The sequence below is a fragment of the Rutidosis leptorrhynchoides genome, chromosome 2 (assembly GCF_046630445.1).
Source record: "Rutidosis leptorrhynchoides isolate AG116_Rl617_1_P2 chromosome 2, CSIRO_AGI_Rlap_v1, whole genome shotgun sequence".
NCBI classification, from domain to species: Eukaryota; Viridiplantae; Streptophyta; class Magnoliopsida; order Asterales; family Asteraceae; genus Rutidosis; species Rutidosis leptorrhynchoides.
The window spans coordinates 450,237,335-450,254,157 of NC_092334.1; the positions used below are offsets into that span (position 1 = coordinate 450,237,335).

Genomic DNA, 16,823 nt, shown 5'->3' on the forward strand with positions numbered 1-16,823 from the left:
TAAAACTTGCACAATTAAACAAACCTAAATTTAACAAGTAAACTAGTAGCAAGAAACAAGTAGCAAAGTATTAAGACTTAAAACAATTTAACTAAGACGTGCTCACTTATCTAATCCTCTCTATGCTTGGCTTGCCCCGTTTTGCCTATTTTGCTATCTCATTAGTTGTTGAACTATTAAATGTTTAGCATCACTACCAAACCTCAAATCAAATGACACTCCGCGAATTCACAAAAGCATTGTATCCTAAGATCGAGTTAAGCATGATTTGGTCATTGAGATTAAACTTGGGTTGAAATCACTTAAAACCCCCAACTATCGAAATCATTTAAGATAATCGGCACTACTATGTTGACTAGAGGCCAATTGAAAAACCAACCTAGATCAAGAACACAATCACTTGCAATTCCTAAGCTAGTTGTCTAGATCACCCAAGGTGTTGAAGCACACATTGATTCACTTCTCAAATCACTAAGAGAGCTACACAACATATGTAATCAAAGTAAAGCCTAAAACAAACTCGTAGCAATGGATCTTTAGCTAACTCAACAACACATGATCATGTAATTCATTCAAACAACATTATTCAATTGATTTGGGGCAAACACTAGCATTAGAGATTCATAGATAAGCAAACACAAGAGATTTAGCCAATCATGGTCAAAATCAAACTAATAATAAGCATAGAAATGTAAACAATCATCATCTTCAAGTTATTACAAGTAATCAATGCAAAGTATGTGAAGTAAAGTGAAGATTACAACCCAAAATGTAAAGAAGATGAAGATCTAAGCTAAACAATGATGGATCTTGAGCTAGCTTCCTTGAATCCACCATTAAACACCAATGGATGATGAAATTAGGGTTTGTGTGTGAAATTCAGACCTAAAGCAGCTGCTCTCCAAAGATGCATATGAAAAATGACCTAATCTCGTTCCTTTTATAGTGCTGAAAATCAGGGCTGAAACAGCGACAGGAGCGCCGCTTTTGGCTCAGGAGCGGCGCTTTTAACTTTAATGAGGAGCGGCGCTTTTAATCAGGAACGCCTCTTTTGGTTCAAATCAGGGGCGACACTTTTGTTGTAGGAGCGACGCTTTTGCTGGATAGGAGCGGCGCTTCTGGCTATAGGAACGTCGCTTTTGCTCACTGGTGGAAAATGGAGCTGAAATGTGCATGAGAACGTCGCTTTTGCATTTGGTGCGGCGCTTTTGGCTCACAGGAGCGACGCTCTTGAATGAGGAGCGGCGCTTTTGAAGCTGATTCTGCACTCTCCATTTTCTTAGCCACTTTTGCCCAAGATTTGATCAATTTTACACCAAATCAAGTCCTTAGCCCCCAAATAACCATTTAGCTCAATAGCACACAAAATAGGCTCCAAGATAGTCATAAACCGAGCAAAGTGAAGTAGATATCGCGAGATAAAGCATATATAAATGGAGCGATATCAGCACACAATTAGTTAGTTCGTATATAATCAAAAATGAAAAAAAATGAAAACGACGCTACATTTTTTTTACAATTGTAATAGATGTTTCGTATGTTAAAACGAATTAGTATTTTTAGGTTATGATAAGCTTATTAACTTTAAACTAATGTTATTAAAAATTTATAGTTGGATACTATAATTTTTTTTCTCTAGAAATATTATATAGGTGGTTGGCGGAATGCGAGACTAACTCCAAAACTTGTATACATCATGGTTATGGGTCCAAAACTTGTATACATTATGGGATGAGTAATAGTATACAGACTAGTGAAATGACCCGTGAAATCACGGTATTGTTTAAACGAAACAGTTTAATGATATGTTTTAGGTATTAAGTGAATGTAAATACTAAAGTCATTTAGTTTAATGAACAATGGAACCAAGGATTCCGACTAAGAAACTTGTCATTTTTTATAAAAATATTGATATACTTTATTTGATCGGAATAAATGAACTACATTTATTTTCTAATACCCTCTTTCATTTTTCATTACAATTATTATTTTCTTTGTTATAAAAGCATATATTACAATATTTTATTGAGACATTTATTTCGCATATATATGTAACGTAATTAATCCTATAAAGAGAACTTATATTTGAATAATAATAATAATAATAATAATAATAATAATAATAATAATAATAATAATAATAATAATAATAATAATAATAATAATAATAATTATAATAATATAATAATATAATAATATAATAATTATAATTATAATTGTTATTTTTTTTAACGACAAGTTTTGCATCAGTGTATCATTTATTTCAACGACACTTATCATTTGCGCACACATACACGTTCGGGAGGAAACCTGAATCGCATTACAGGAACCCAATCCTTTAACCATCTCGAGGGACAGGCGGACCAGGTTTGAATCCTGAATGGATCTGGGAGAAAACCCCTATGGGGTCAATCTGGATATTTATATTTCAGGCAGATTAATTAATAGAATGGGCAGAGCGAGGCTCGAACCCATGACCTAACCCCCAGTCCCAACATACAAGGTGAATGAGATGCCGTTGAAGCAATGCTTCGTTGGCATTTATATTTATAATTATAATTATAACGTTTGCTTTAAAAATGAGTATTTATGGTTATATTTTGAATAATAATTATTAGTAATAACAAATGTCTCTTGAAATTTTTTTATAAATTAAAATACAATGAAGTTGTACAATATGCTTCAAAATTTGTACATGTGTTCATGTGGTGTTTTATAAAAGATTGTACAATTTATTTTAAAGTTTGTACATATGGTCATGTGGGTGTTTTATTATAAAGTTGTACATAATACTTCAAATATTGTACATATGGTTATGAGGGTGTTTTACCATAATTTTGTACATAATGCTTCATTGTAAATATGGTCACGGGGTGTTGTATTATAAGGTTTTACATAATACTTCATGTATATATATATTATATAATTAACATTATAATATTTTTATTAAATATAATCAATTATTTTAATGATATTATAATGTGGCTTAGATATTTTTTTATTTATTTTTGAATTTTTTTAACTTTGAATAATTTTTATTTATAAGATTATCATTTTTGAGATTTATATGGTAGTATAGATAGAATAGATGAATGATGACAATGAATATTGATAATATTAAAAAGCCAATAAACTGGGCCTAGTTACCATTTATCTCATCTCTGATTTATTAGTAAAAGATTAGGTCCAAAAGCCCATTAACAATGAACACTACCCGCTTTCTTCTAAAAACCCTGATTTACAGATAACATCTGTTCTAGGGTTTAAACCAAAATCAATCAATACTCAGCCCCTCGATTTCACTCCCAAATTCTAAAATGGGGAAAAAGCGAAAGCATACCGAAGTAGATCCACCGGCGGCCAAAAAGGAAGAAACGGCGCCGGAAAGACCCAAACGAACACTTTTAGGTTGGAAAGACAAATCGGAAATTGAACAAAAAAACGACTCTGCTGGTTTTAGAAACAAAGAGAAAGTTTTAGTAACGTGTTCTCGTCGAATTAACTACAGGTTCAGTTTTAGTTAATTTGTTATTGATTGATGATATAAATAGTACTATCTATATAGCTAGGGTTTGTTTGTTGAATTGATTTTTGCGATTGATTAATTTTTAGGTATCGGCATCTGATGTTGAATTTGGTGTCAGTTTTGCCTCATTGTAAGAAAGATAATAAAGTTGAGTCTAAAGCTACTAAAGGTGCAACCCTAAATGAGCTTGTTGAACTTAAGAGCTGTTCTTCATGTCTCTTCTTTGAGGTCAGTTTATATATGCATTCATTTCATTAATGCAATTATTGCTGTTGCGATTTATACTAGTTTGTGTATTTGTATGTTTCATATTGGATTTATTTCATGTGTGTAATTTATAAAAAAACACTTTTGATGATTTATTTTTTTTGTTTGTAATTTGTAATTTTCAGTGCAGGAAACATAAAGATCTTTACTTGTGGATGTCTAAGTGCCCGAACGGTCCATCTGTCAAGTTCTTAGTGAATGCAGGTAAGCTTATAGTTGACTCATTTGTTTTACAAATTAGGAAATATGCTATGACAATATGGTATGATTTGTTGATATGCTGTTCTTATTGATGATTTGATTTATATTATTTTAGTTCATACGATGGAAGAGTTAAAGCTTACAGGGAATCATCTCAAAGGTTCCCGACCTCTTCTTACATTTTCATCAAATTTTGATAAAGATCCACACTGGAAACTTTTGAAGGAAATGATTACACAGGTATGTATTCTTATATTTTTTTGAAATAGCGGGTTTTTAGTATGCTTTTAGTATAATGTTCATGTAGATTTCAGCATGCAACTTGCAGCAACCCTTTTGGTAACTACTATTATGTTTTGATGTAATGCACATATAATGTACGATAAAGTAATATGGACATTTGGAACTACTTTTGTATAAACACTTCTAACATAATGCTTATTATTAATTATTAATTCAATCTGTGCACTTGCATCTGCATTTTTTATACACATATTATGATATATCTGGCAAGATTTTGGTGATTGCTTTTTACTCTAAAGTAGGTTTTGTTAAAAAATTTATTTTCTAAACTTGATATGCTATAGTGTCATTAATCTTTGTTTGGTTTCCTTCACTTGTGAACAGATATTTGGGACCCCTAAGGAGCACAGGAAATCAAAGCCCTACCATGACCATGTGTTTGTGTTCTCAATTGTTGATGACCACATTTGGTTTCGCAATTACCAGGTTGGTGACTATATTGCTAACATAACGTATATATTTTCTATGTATTTTATTGCTTTCGTGTTAGAATGCCAACATTTTCCATGTATATTTGGTATTCGATTTTGGGAATGTGTGTTTTCATTCAGCTCATTTATTAGCAACATGCAAAAAAGAAAATTTTAAAAATGGTTGTTGCAAATTAATATTTTACCGGTGTAATGTTAATTAATTTTTCTTTATCTGATTGAGCATATACTGCAAAAGTTATCCATCTTTATTTGATGGATTGCTGATGACATCAGTATACTTTGCTGAAATTAAAAGTCTATGTAGGTCATGATTAAGATTTGACCGTGCACACCTAAAGGCGTTCTTTATTATTGATTTAGAAGTGTCTAGTATCGATTCTTATTTATCTAATTATGTTTCCATTTAAAACATGAAGCTTTGACATGATAGTCACACCCGTGTCTCTTTTGGGTTTATATTTGAGATCTGTGGAGTATTTGCTTTTTTGTCTCAAATTAGGATAGTTCGGAAATGGTTTTCTTATAATATATTGAGGTCTGTTAAGTGCAATTTAATGTAATGGATATTGGTTAATTTATGTTACAGATATCATGTCCTCATACTGGAGCAGATAAAATTGACCGAGGAGGCCTGGAAAAAATGACCCTTATCGAGGTTTGTACTTTGTAGTAATGAACATGTATATAAGATCATATTTCGAGGTCCATTTAGGTTTTATTTGAGACATGTATATAAACTGTTAACAGGTCGGTCCACGATTTTGTTTGAACCCTATCAAGATCTTTGGTGGTAGCTTTGGAGGTCCAACTCTATATGAGAATCCATTCTACGTTTCACCAAATATGGTTAGAAAGATTTTCGATCCCCATCCTTTTATCGCAATTTTTTCAAGTAACGTGATGTGATACATATATATTTAATATGCGTTTTCTTGTTTTAATCCTTGTTAGATACGTTCATTGGAGAAGAAAAAGAAGGCGGGCAAGTATGCAACGAAGATTAAAGCTAAGACGAGAAGAAAGATGCATGAGATGACTAACCCATTGGAGGTTGATGAGTTTGATGACATGTGGAAAGAAGAATAATTCGATATGTACTTGATCTTTTTAAAGTCTGATGAAGTTTTGTACCGTTTAGAGTTTTTTTCATATATTTTGCTGTAGGATTGATCTTATTGTCATATGTTCTCATGCTCAGAAAGTGTTGTTGAAGTTTAATAGAGTAAAACTTGTTGGATGCGATTGTGTTTTTCTTTTTCAAATTTATGGTGATGATGTTGATGTAGAAGAAGATCGATCAACCATCAGGGAATTGGTAATTTCATATACATTACTTTGGAGTACTATTTGCCTTCAACATGATTATTATTTTTAAGTTTAATTAATTAAGGAAAATATAATAGGAAATTATAATTCATAACTTACATTTTTTTCAGAAAACTTATTTGAAAATTCTAATTACTCTAAAGGTTCCAACTTGAACATGTTGAAATTATCTTTTTTTTCAGGTAATGGGTTTTACCCGGTGAATATTTTTATCTTGTTCAATAAAAATGTTGAAATTATCTTTATAAGCCATATCTTAGAAAACTTATCTAAAAATTCCAACTTGAATGTGTTTTTTAATTTTTTAGATTTTTTATTGTGAATTAAAATATAACATTAATATGTAATCGCCAACCAATTTCATTGAAGCAGAAGTTTCACAGGCACAAATGCAAAACTGAAAAAAGCAAGTAATCCCTTACTATACCAAAATGTAATAATCATTTTTCATTTCCTTGATTTACCAAAACACTAATTATTAAACTTCTATATAATCAACCAAACACCTAAACACTAATTATTAAATTTCTACATAATCACTTTTCACAAGGCAAATCCAAATTCCTTGACATTTCTTTTCTTAAATAATTAAAAAGGGGCAATCCAAGAATTGAACTTGGTACTGTTGAACGAAAGAGATAATTATACCACTAGACGAAATGTACAAATAATATGATACGATTTCTTAAGGACTGCCACACGTCGTTATCATCGACGGTGTGTCATAATTGGTGATCAATTTGTTAGCATAAAATCAGATACACAACATTATATAATAATTATCATTCATTATAAACTTTTGTTTAAAAGAAACATATGTGAATCCTAGATGGCCTCAAGCAAGCCTTATAATACACATCAAAGAATAATATGGCCCGATAGGCCACATATGGTACAATACTACAAATGTAACAAGTGTTAGTAGCTTAAACAAACAAACATACTACAAGTTTTCAAGTTTCAACTAGCTAGCTGGTTCATATCTGCAGACACAGTCATATATGTTTCCTTTAATCAACTTCTCAGCTAATCGTTGATTCTTCACCATCGCAAGCTGCAACAGAACATTGTTCATAATGATTAAATCACCACACAAAAACATAAATGCAACAAGTTTTATACATAGGCGGTATTCCCCTGATGAAAATAGTGGTATTTGGTTACTTACCTTCAGAGCGTCACATTTAAACCGAGCATTGAAGTTGGTATGCAATGAACGCCCCATCCCTTCCAAAATGACCTGAAAATTACACAATTCTCTTTAAATGACCATATATATACCTTACTACCAACTTGGTTATCCAATAGGTTTGCATTTAAAACTTCGCCCGAAAGTGTCATAAATGGTCACGGGATAACTCAATTTGGCCGCATACATCAGAGTAAAAATACTCCCCTCCTTTGGTAGCCTGAACAGAGAAAACCTTATCCGTTGAACTGTTATCCGTTGAACTGTTAATAATAATGTGTTCAAAGTTATAAAATGGCATACCAAGTCAGCATCTTTGGCAAGCGCAGCTAACTCGGAGCTGACCTGCCTCAAATCAATGCACGGGCTCCCACAACCGTTTTCAATGACCATTAAGGGAGTTGCACTTCCCTTTTGCCTTGGACTGTCTTGAATATTGATCATCGCATCCATAAGTAGGCCCCCAGCTTCAGCAGCTCCACGAAGAATGTCACAGTGCTGTCACATTAACAGTTGCTCACTTCAGAAACTTTAGGAAAAAAAGAAAACTAAACTGCAAGACTAAACACCCTAAATTTCTTTTTTTTTTTTTTTAACTCATTTGACAAGACAGCGATAAATATTTTTTTACAAGATAATATTTTTTTTAGATAAGCTAGTTTTGGTGGTGGACCTTTTTCCATCTTTTAGTGTATCTTGCAAACATATGGCAATCACTTTTTGTGTGAAATAAGGTGGTATTTGGTTAAAACAACTATTTGGACACTAATTTCCTAAAAGAATTTTCCAAATAATGAATTAAAAATGTTAATCAAGTAATTTTCCCAGTAAAAACAGAGGGCATGTGGTGGGTGATTAAACCTTGGCAGCCTCGGCAATGATTTCCGGAAGTTCCGCTGCTGTAATATCGTTTAGAGCTGGAAGGGAGTTTGCAACTAGCACAACCTGCAATAATTAATAATATAACTATAATTTAATTAATAATTTTTATAATTGAAAGCGTATTTATTTCAATTTGACCCACTTCAGTCCCACGACGTAAAAGCTCACGGGCCAAGGGAAGCATTCCTAAAACAACATCAGCACCCGCGTTGTCCACAAATAGCAAAGCCCGTTTATGACGAAAATGAGGTTTCTTGTCTCCAAAACCCATTCTCTCTTTAAACGCATCAAAATCATCAACCTAAAACACATGCACAAACACCATCTCGTTTATTTAATTTTTTTATAATCAAGATCTTGCTATAAAAAAATGATATTTCAGTTCACTTGCCCGCCAAGGTCGTTGCATCTTTTTGCGACTCATTCTATAGATTTCAATGATTGTTCCTTTGTGATAAAGATCAACACACGCACGAGATCCCCAATCGAAAATGTTTGCAGCAAGAACACCTTCTATTAATGTAAGTAGTCTTGTTTCCTGAAGATGAAAAATTTCAATATCATATGACATTGTAAACACAATTAGTCTTTTGTAGGTTTTTTGTACTAAACCAAACAAATAAATATAATTTAATGAAAATTTCATTTCAGGGTAATTGCATGACAATATGACATGACACACTTTAAACATACCCACGGTTGTATAAGTCGCGAGACGGAGACGAGTCTGTCGGGACTTTGACTCGAGGTCAAGTTGGACGTTGACTATCGTTGACTTTTAGTAATATATTACAACAAATATATCAAACATAAATATTTTAAACGTAAATATTTCAAACATATGTATAAATATAAAAAATTTGACCTAACTTTGACCAACCTTGGCTCAGACCGACTTTGACTAACTTTGACCTAACTTTTTAGCGTTGACCAACTAATTAGACGTTTTTGGGAAAAACGGGACGGGCTAGTCACCAAACCGATTAGTCGAACGAGACGGCCGGCGTTCACAACACTGAACATACCTCGTTCATACCATCGAGCTCCATTAAAAGATCAGGCAATACAGCAAGTGAAGCCTCGTTCTCTCTGCCAATACAAATCCGAAATTTCATACAGGTTGAATAAAAACATAAAAACATGATGTAAATTATACCTATGTTTTATAGTACTATAGCAATCAAAAAAGTTGAATTCTCTCAAGCACTCTTCTCTCAACTCGAGAAGATTAGCTAGTCCTAATTTCCCATAAGCAGCCGGTTCTTCCATCAACCTGTATTACGTTAACTAGTTATGCACAAACGGTTTATAATTCAGAAAGTTGACTTTTTTTTTTTTTTATTAATAACAGAAAGTGTACCTCGCCAAATGAGCAGAAAACGCACGAGCAAAAGCATTGCCCCGTCTTTTCGCATCATCCGTTCCACCTTCACTCGCCACCGCCTGCAAATTTATTTACATCAGCATTAAAAACAATTAGATAATAGATATACAAATATATAAAAAGAATAAAATATTCTGAAACATCATTTCAAATTAGGTCATAGAATGTTCAACGTTACATTTACCTTCTCAACAAGGTCAGGCATATGCTCAGATAGCACCGTAAACCAATATCTACAACATGATATATATCCAACACAAGCAACAATAAGTGAATACATATAACGAACGCAACTCTTCTAAGTAAAAAAAAAAAAAATTTGGAAAATAAAGAGAAGAAATTGAAACTTACTCAAGCTCATTGGGATCCGCAAGATCGATTGTATTTGGTTCATAACTGTAAATAACATAAATATTAGAACATCTACAAATCAAAGGCCAAAGGACCGCTACTTTATCTCGAAATATGATAAAGTAATAATTCAAAATAGGATAAAAGATATTATATATTCTCAATTACATACGTTTTAGGGTCAGCCAACAATGGAAAAACTTCTAAAGAGGGAACTAGATGAAGTACACCAACATTCAAATTGCTTTCGTCAGAACGTAACGTAGCTCCTCTCGATGAAGGAGCCTCAAAGCCACCTAAACCAGTAGTTCTTGGAGAAGCCGTTGGAACAGGAGCCGTTATTTTGATTCCCTTTTGTACAAACTTCTCCATCCATGATATCTGCAATACGTAATGTACCCTTTCATTAAATATATAATGAAAGAACAAAGCATTATATCTAAAATCCTATATAACTAAACTCAAAAGAACATTGGGATCTAGAGAAACAGATGGATCAAAACGCTACGTATACATGAAGAGTCTGAACACGACGACGGAATGCAACAAAACTCTAGATAGAATGAATTGGCACATTGTTTAAACGGTCAAAAACGCACAGCGTGTTAAAGGTTGCTCTTTTATAACAGAATGTCACAAATTTCAGTCACAGAATACAACATATAAATACTACAGTATGTTGTAGATACAAAAAGATCAATCGAGGTGCTTATAACATTTTTCTTTATTGGCCAACATTACATAACAGTACACTCATGGAGTAAAAAAAAAAAAGCTCTTCCCTGTTTCTTCATAGCATCAAATATGAAACTAATGCTATTACAACACAACATCATTCATATTTCTCAAGATTGTCACAGTTTCATCATTACACTTAACGCATGTATTCTAAAGAGAGAATGCTACAAAAATGATAGAGAGTATATATTTAAAAGAAAGTTACAACATGAAGTTAACAATCACGTCACTATCTCTATTCGACTGCTAAACATAACATTTTGACCTTGTATCCACCCTTCAGGAGTCATGGAACGTTCAACATACTCATATAAACGGATATTAGAACAGTTTGCATCAAGTTTAAACTTTAATCAATTTGCGTTGAACTCCAGACTAAAGGTTAACAAAAAGCTAAAAGCATGTATAAATTTCAGTAAACAATACTTTTTAAAGATGATCATAATATAAATTATATTGTGTTTTGTGACCAAATACTTGCCTTCTCATTCAAATCCCCAAGTGGGGGCCCATGAATCTTTCCTCCAGTATATGGAGCACCCATTGGAAATCGTTCGACCAGCTGGTGAACCATTAAGTCATCTAATCCATGTTTTTCATAACTCATAAATGCACCTAAAGCTCCCAAAAAACCTTCGTGACGCAAAAACATAGCTTGTGCATCTCCTTTCGACCTAAGTGATGCATTATTATTATCATGAATAAAGAAAAAAATAACTGAAAGCAGATCTAGTGGGATAAAATACAACTTTTAAAGAAACGTGTGACGAGACTAAATATTTACCAAAATTGGACAGCAAATGAAATGGTGTCCATGGTATAAGCATGACCCCTTATGAAAAATCCTCCAAAAAATATCCGTTTGATTCCAAGTTGCAATGCGGTTAAATAAGATATCTACAGGAATAACACTGAAGTCAGATACATGCAAGCACGAAACTTATACTATTAGTCTAATAGCAAGCCTCCCTAAAATAATAGTTCCTGGAAAAAGAAGTGGCAAATTCAACCAATTTACTTAAGAAAGGGTCAATTTGGGTTATGTTTAAACTATGAATAATCAAGAAAGTCAAAAAATTATTATCAAAATAATAACTTTTAGTTATATTATTTGACACACTAAAAAATAGGTCAACCCAACCCCACCCCACCAATTTCGATCAGTATAAACAATTACCCATTACAAGGATTAATCACATCACCCAACCCACCTGAACCACGCAAACTGCCACTTCTGGTTTTTTGATACTTCGATTCACATAAGGTGATAACTAAAACTGGTAGAAATGAATTATGTTATCATCTTAATAAATAAAGCAAGTTCTACTAGAAGGTTCAAAAGAGCATCTTTCGATACTTATTTAAATCAAATACAATAAAAATACATTAACAACAAAACGAATCTACAAGATGCTAGTTTTAAAACGAGAAATGGTATAATATCTATAACACCACCCTGCTAAAGTACTACAAACTACAAGTACACATTATTGATTGATAAATTCAATGATTTTATACTACCAACTTGTAACCACCTTTTTTACTTGAGCAATATGTTCTATATTACACTTATTTATAGACCTAAACTTTATAAAAATATATCATATTTTCATACCTGGCCTATATTGTAAGAAATCATACGGAGAAGAGATAGGGAAATGTCTTCTGGTCTATAGTCTTCAACCTCCTTGTTCTCAGAAATTGCCTTTCCAAAACTGGAAGCAATTGTCGATGCAGAAAGTCCAATCTATAATATAAAATGTGATCAAGGTTAAGTATTAAAAAAGCGAAAAGGTTTAATTTTTTATATTTATGTGGGTGTATATTTTGGTGGGAATTATAGCCCATAGTGGCTAAAAAGTATTTCAATGCATATTTCACCTTGCATATTTCAATGCATAAAACCTCCTAGTCGATTTAGTCAAATAATTGTAACTGAAATAACTAAAGACCAAAAAAAAATTTGGACTAAACGTGCTTTCGGTTAACCCAACCCGCTCAACTGTCCCAATTTGCCACCTCTAGTTGAATAAATCGACATAACCTACAAATATAGTGCCTTGTATATTGTAACCAATTTACCTTTGAATAATCCAAGCCCCCATAAATATCCCCGACAAGCATGTCTACCGAGCTGTTATCTCCCCTTTGACTTAACTCCAACAATTCATCAAAACTATAATACAAAACATATTCATTAAAACCAACAATAAATATTAAAGTATTGAATGAAAGTGGTCATAAGATAAGAGTAACAAACCTCTTGCACTTAGTCAATAATCTTCCTAAACCCCAATACGTACCACCACCTACATTTGTGCCACTAACCCTTTGAAACTTCCCATCTCCATCCACCTACATAAATCCAACATTTAAACCTTAGTTACCATCAAGGTAACAGTAAATTAAACAACATTTAGTGAACAAAAACAGGTACCTTTATCATGCTCACACCAGAACCGATATTAACAAGAAGGTACGGGTACATGTCATTATGGTCTATTTGAACAAACTCTTTGTGACCTTCCTTATGGGTGAAGGCTTCATGACGAATTGCCTAAACAAAGTTCAAATCTTTAAGAAACATTTGTAAACAATTGTGAACTTCACAAATAAATAATGCAGATTCTACTTTAATTTTAGTAAAAAGCACCTTAAGCAAAAAGTTTGAACCAGCTACGAGACAATCCATCTCATCTTCTTTATCTATACTAACTCCAAGTTTTTCTTTAAATAAGTCGGCAAACTTGTATGCCCCACCACCTGTCGCCTTTTAAAACATTCGTATTAGTCATTATAACATGCATAAGTTCAAGCTTTAATGAAAAAGAATGTCTATACTATATACCTTGATTACCGCATTGTCATTGTCTGCAATTGAAGGATGGCGACATCAATATCATTATCATTATCCATATTATAAGAATTAATAATAAATAATAAATAATAACTAGGTGAGACATTATAAGTGAACTAAAAAAACACAAGAGTAACAAAGAAATTACACCTCCTCGGTGAAGTTGTTTTGAACGAATAAAATCTAAACATTCGTTAATTTTTGCCGTTTCAAATTTTACAAAATGCAGCCTTCCTCCAAGAATTGGGAAACTCCTTCGGGTACCGTTGATAACACCAAGTCTCTCACTTAAAGACTTCTTCCTCTTGTCATTAACTATACGATCCTCGTGTCTTGAAAAATAAACTAACTTGATAAGAGATCCTAGTACACATTAGATAAATAAATAAAATAAACAAACTTGTCAATAAAAAGATGGTATTTTAATGATGCAAACAACACAAGATCAAAACTTTAATCAAGAAACCAAGAATCACCTCCAATGTCAAGTGCTAAATGTGATATATCATCAGATTGATTCGGCAACAAAATTGTCGGGTCTCGTTCTTCAAAATTGCCTTGAATTGCAGCACCACTAAGATCAAGTTGAGGCCTTGAACCTGATCTATTAATCGAATTTCCAACCATTTCTTTTCCTGTATCTTCTTTCTCAACTATATTTTTGTTGTGGTTGTGGATATCTTCATTTATATTATCAGTTGCTTCTACTATTGATTGGTCTTTTATTAGACCCTCCATTTTTTATTTTTTTTATATTGAATGCTGCTATCACACTCTTCACCTAACCACCTCCTAAACAGGTCAATTTCAAATATTTTGATTCCTCAATTACTTCATTTCATAAACAGACAATTCACAAATGAATTATCACAAATGTAGCCCTAATTAATAAATATTCAACATCATATATCATTATACCCACATGGAAATTAATAAAATAACTAAAAAATTCAGGTAATTATAATGAATTGTAATTGTAATCAATAATGAGCCCCTGAAATAGACTTTTTTAACTTTTATCAAATGCAAATTACTCAACTTTTTTGACTATAAATATAAATCTTTAATACTAATCCCATCAAAATTTGCGGCTTTAAATGAAAGAATTTAATATGGATCATAAATATTAAATTAAAAATAAAATTATTAGATTAAATAATATATATAAAGTGATGTTTAAAGAAACACTAATTTTGAGTGAAGCAACAAATGGTAATCAGAATAAATAAGTAGTTGAGAGAAGTAACAAACAAGTTTGAGGTTGTTCGGCTGTTGATGTCGTGATTGGTGTTCTTATGTTGAACAGTTCGTCAAACACAAGTATCTTCGTACTTTAGGATCTTTGGATGATTGAATGAATATCTTGTTTGATTAATTAAATCAATAAAAAAATTAATAAAAAAATAAAAGGAAAAATCGAAATTGTACTACTCCGTAGGACTTTAAAACAGAATAAGAAGTTACGTAAATGGTACCTCAACAATTCATTATGAGCTCGTTATCCCCTCATGTTAGATGAAGGTGTTTTTTCGATTTAAAAAAAAAAAAAAAAAATCATGTTCATAAAACGTTGTTATTAACGGATGAGATTTTTTTTTATGTTCACAATATATAGGTTATACTTATTTATATAATGTACAAGGCATAATTGAGTTATCATGTAATGGTTTTTGACTCTTTCAATGGTAATCTTAACATGAAGCATCATGTGAAAATATCATAACGTCAACCACTAAGTCATCTTATGATAGTCTCTTAACTGCGTTATATGCATTTTTTCAATTGGATCATTCAAGTATTTACAACACAGTAGTTTGTTTGAATCGAAATTACACTAAATCAAATCATATACTAAACTTATAAATATGGTTCGAAAAGCTGAATGAATAGTAAACTTTATTGGAGTTTGACTAGAAAACCAATGTTAGAAAACAAATTCCTTGTTCAATATTAGTTGAAACCTAATACATCTGTTTATAGGTCGCTAACGTTGTTATTAACGGATGAGATTTTTTTCGTTCACAATGGGCTATTATACTCATATGTACTAGTCATATTTGTTATCTTGTAATCATTGTTGACTCTTTCAATGGCAATCTCAACATGACACATTTTGTGAGAATATCATAACTTCAACAACTAGGTCGTTGTATGATGGTCTGGTAACTACATTATATGCATTTTGTCAATTGGGTCATTCAAGTGTTTAAAACACATTAGTTTGTTTGAATCAAAATTACACTAAATCAAATCATATATTAAACTTAAAAATACGGTTTGAAAAACTGAATGATTAGTAGACATGTATGAGTTCGACTAGAAAATCAAAGTTAGAAGAGATAAATTCTTTTTTGAATATTAGTTGAACCTAACACATCTGTTATAAATGCACCCACCTTATCAATCTATAAAACTTAAAATTTTAATAGTCCGTTGAAAACATAGCTTCATCTTTCTGTCTCTACCTCTTTACCTTTTTTCCACTGCACCATCTTCTTTTCCTTCGACTGTTCTCCTTTTCGTTTTGTAACTCTTGCTTCTTTACTCCTCGGGACATTTTCTTTTTCTTTTTACTTACGAACGATGTAGATTTTCGGTCTATCTTATCCTTGTTGCAGTTCTCGCGCCTGTTATAGGTCGGTTGGCCTTTACGACGTATGTCGGTGTGTTTTCTCTCCGATCGCCATCTTCCTTCTTTACTTCCAGTTGGCTATGCCCCTTGAATTTTGCCCGAGATGCTCTTGTGCACCAGTTGGTCGACGTTCTCCTGGTCCACGGTGTCCCTTTTGCTATCGTATTTGTTTTCCATGGTTCTAGCGTTGTTTGTAGTGACCCGAACTTTTTCATGTTTATATATATTAAATGAAATTGATATTTACATGATTAAGTGTTTCCAACATGTTAAGCAATCAAACTTGTTAAGACTTGATTAATTGAAATAGGTTTCATATAGACAATTGACCACCCAAGTTGACCGGTGATTCACGAACGTTAAAACTTGTAAAAACTATACGATGATATATATATGGTTATATATATAGTTAACATGATTTTATTATAAGTATGTATCTCATCAGGTATTTTAACAATGAGTTATATACATAAAAATGAGACTATTAATTTAAGAAACTCGAAAACGATATATATAACGATTATCGTTATAACAACGTCTTACTAGGTACATATGAATCATATTAAGATATTGATACACTTGGTTAATTATGTTAAATGATAATTAAATATATTATTAAGTGTATTAACAATGAAATACATATGTAAAAATAAGACTACTAACTTAATGATTTCGAAACGAGACATATATGTAACGATTATCGTTGTAACGACATTTAACTGTATATATATCA

The 16,823-nt window shown here is 32.1% G+C and overlaps 2 protein-coding genes across 3 annotated transcripts; one reads left to right on the forward strand and one right to left on the reverse strand.

Moving 5' to 3' along the window:
- The first annotated feature begins 3,250 nt into the window (after positions 1 to 3,250).
- On the forward strand, positions 3,251 to 6,043 carry LOC139892479 (ribosome biogenesis protein BRX1 homolog 2-like). Its single transcript, XM_071875580.1, has 8 exons — positions 3,251 to 3,508; positions 3,613 to 3,754; positions 3,919 to 3,997; positions 4,110 to 4,234; positions 4,622 to 4,723; positions 5,318 to 5,386; positions 5,479 to 5,577; positions 5,683 to 6,043. The coding sequence occupies exons 1-8, from the start codon at positions 3,318 to 3,320 to the stop codon at positions 5,815 to 5,817; spliced, it is 942 nt and encodes a 313-aa protein (XP_071731681.1). The 5' UTR covers positions 3,251 to 3,317; the 3' UTR covers positions 5,818 to 6,043.
- Positions 6,044 to 6,831: 788 nt separating this feature from the next.
- On the reverse strand, positions 6,832 to 14,195 carry LOC139892480 (pantothenate kinase 2). 2 transcript variants are annotated; one of them, XM_071875581.1, is made up of 22 exons: positions 13,935 to 14,195; positions 13,609 to 13,821; positions 13,450 to 13,472; positions 13,255 to 13,371; positions 13,039 to 13,158; positions 12,862 to 12,956; positions 12,684 to 12,777; positions 12,217 to 12,348; positions 11,386 to 11,498; positions 11,083 to 11,275; positions 10,036 to 10,244; positions 9,864 to 9,908; positions 9,697 to 9,745; positions 9,489 to 9,571; positions 9,285 to 9,401; positions 9,154 to 9,217; positions 8,520 to 8,666; positions 8,271 to 8,429; positions 8,108 to 8,191; positions 7,550 to 7,744; positions 7,226 to 7,297; positions 6,832 to 7,111 (listed from the first exon to the last, which is right to left on the reverse strand). In XM_071875581.1, the coding sequence occupies exons 1-22, from the start codon at positions 14,083 to 14,085 to the stop codon at positions 7,022 to 7,024; spliced, it is 2,565 nt and encodes an 854-aa protein (XP_071731682.1). In that variant the 5' UTR covers positions 14,086 to 14,195; the 3' UTR covers positions 6,832 to 7,021. The 2 variants fall into 2 exon arrangements, with proteins under 2 accessions (XP_071731682.1, XP_071731683.1); XM_071875582.1 differs by lacking the exons at positions 6,832 to 7,111; positions 7,226 to 7,297 and adding an exon at positions 7,304 to 7,466.
- Positions 14,196 to 16,823: the final 2,628 nt, after the last annotated feature.

Coding starts and splice junctions, on each gene's coding strand:
- LOC139892479 (XM_071875580.1), top strand. CDS start 3,318: ATGGGGAAAAAGCGAAAGCATACCGAAGTAGATCCACCGGCGGCCAAA. Junction 3,755..3,918: donor CTTCATGTCTCTTCTTTGAG/GTCAGTTTATAT, acceptor TGTAATTTTCAG/TGCAGGAAACATAAAGATCT. Junction 4,724..5,317: donor TTTGGTTTCGCAATTACCAG/GTTGGTGACTAT, acceptor TTTATGTTACAG/ATATCATGTCCTCATACTGG.
- LOC139892480 (XM_071875581.1), bottom strand. CDS start 14,085: ATGGTTGGAAATTCGATTAATAGATCAGGTTCAAGGCCTCAACTTGAT. Junction 7,745..8,107: donor TCATTGCCGAGGCTGCCAAG/GTTTAATCACCC, acceptor TTAATGTGACAG/CACTGTGACATTCTTCGTGG. Junction 7,112..7,225: donor TTAAATGTGACGCTCTGAAG/GTAAGTAACCAA, acceptor GTTCTGTTGCAG/CTTGCGATGGTGAAGAATCA.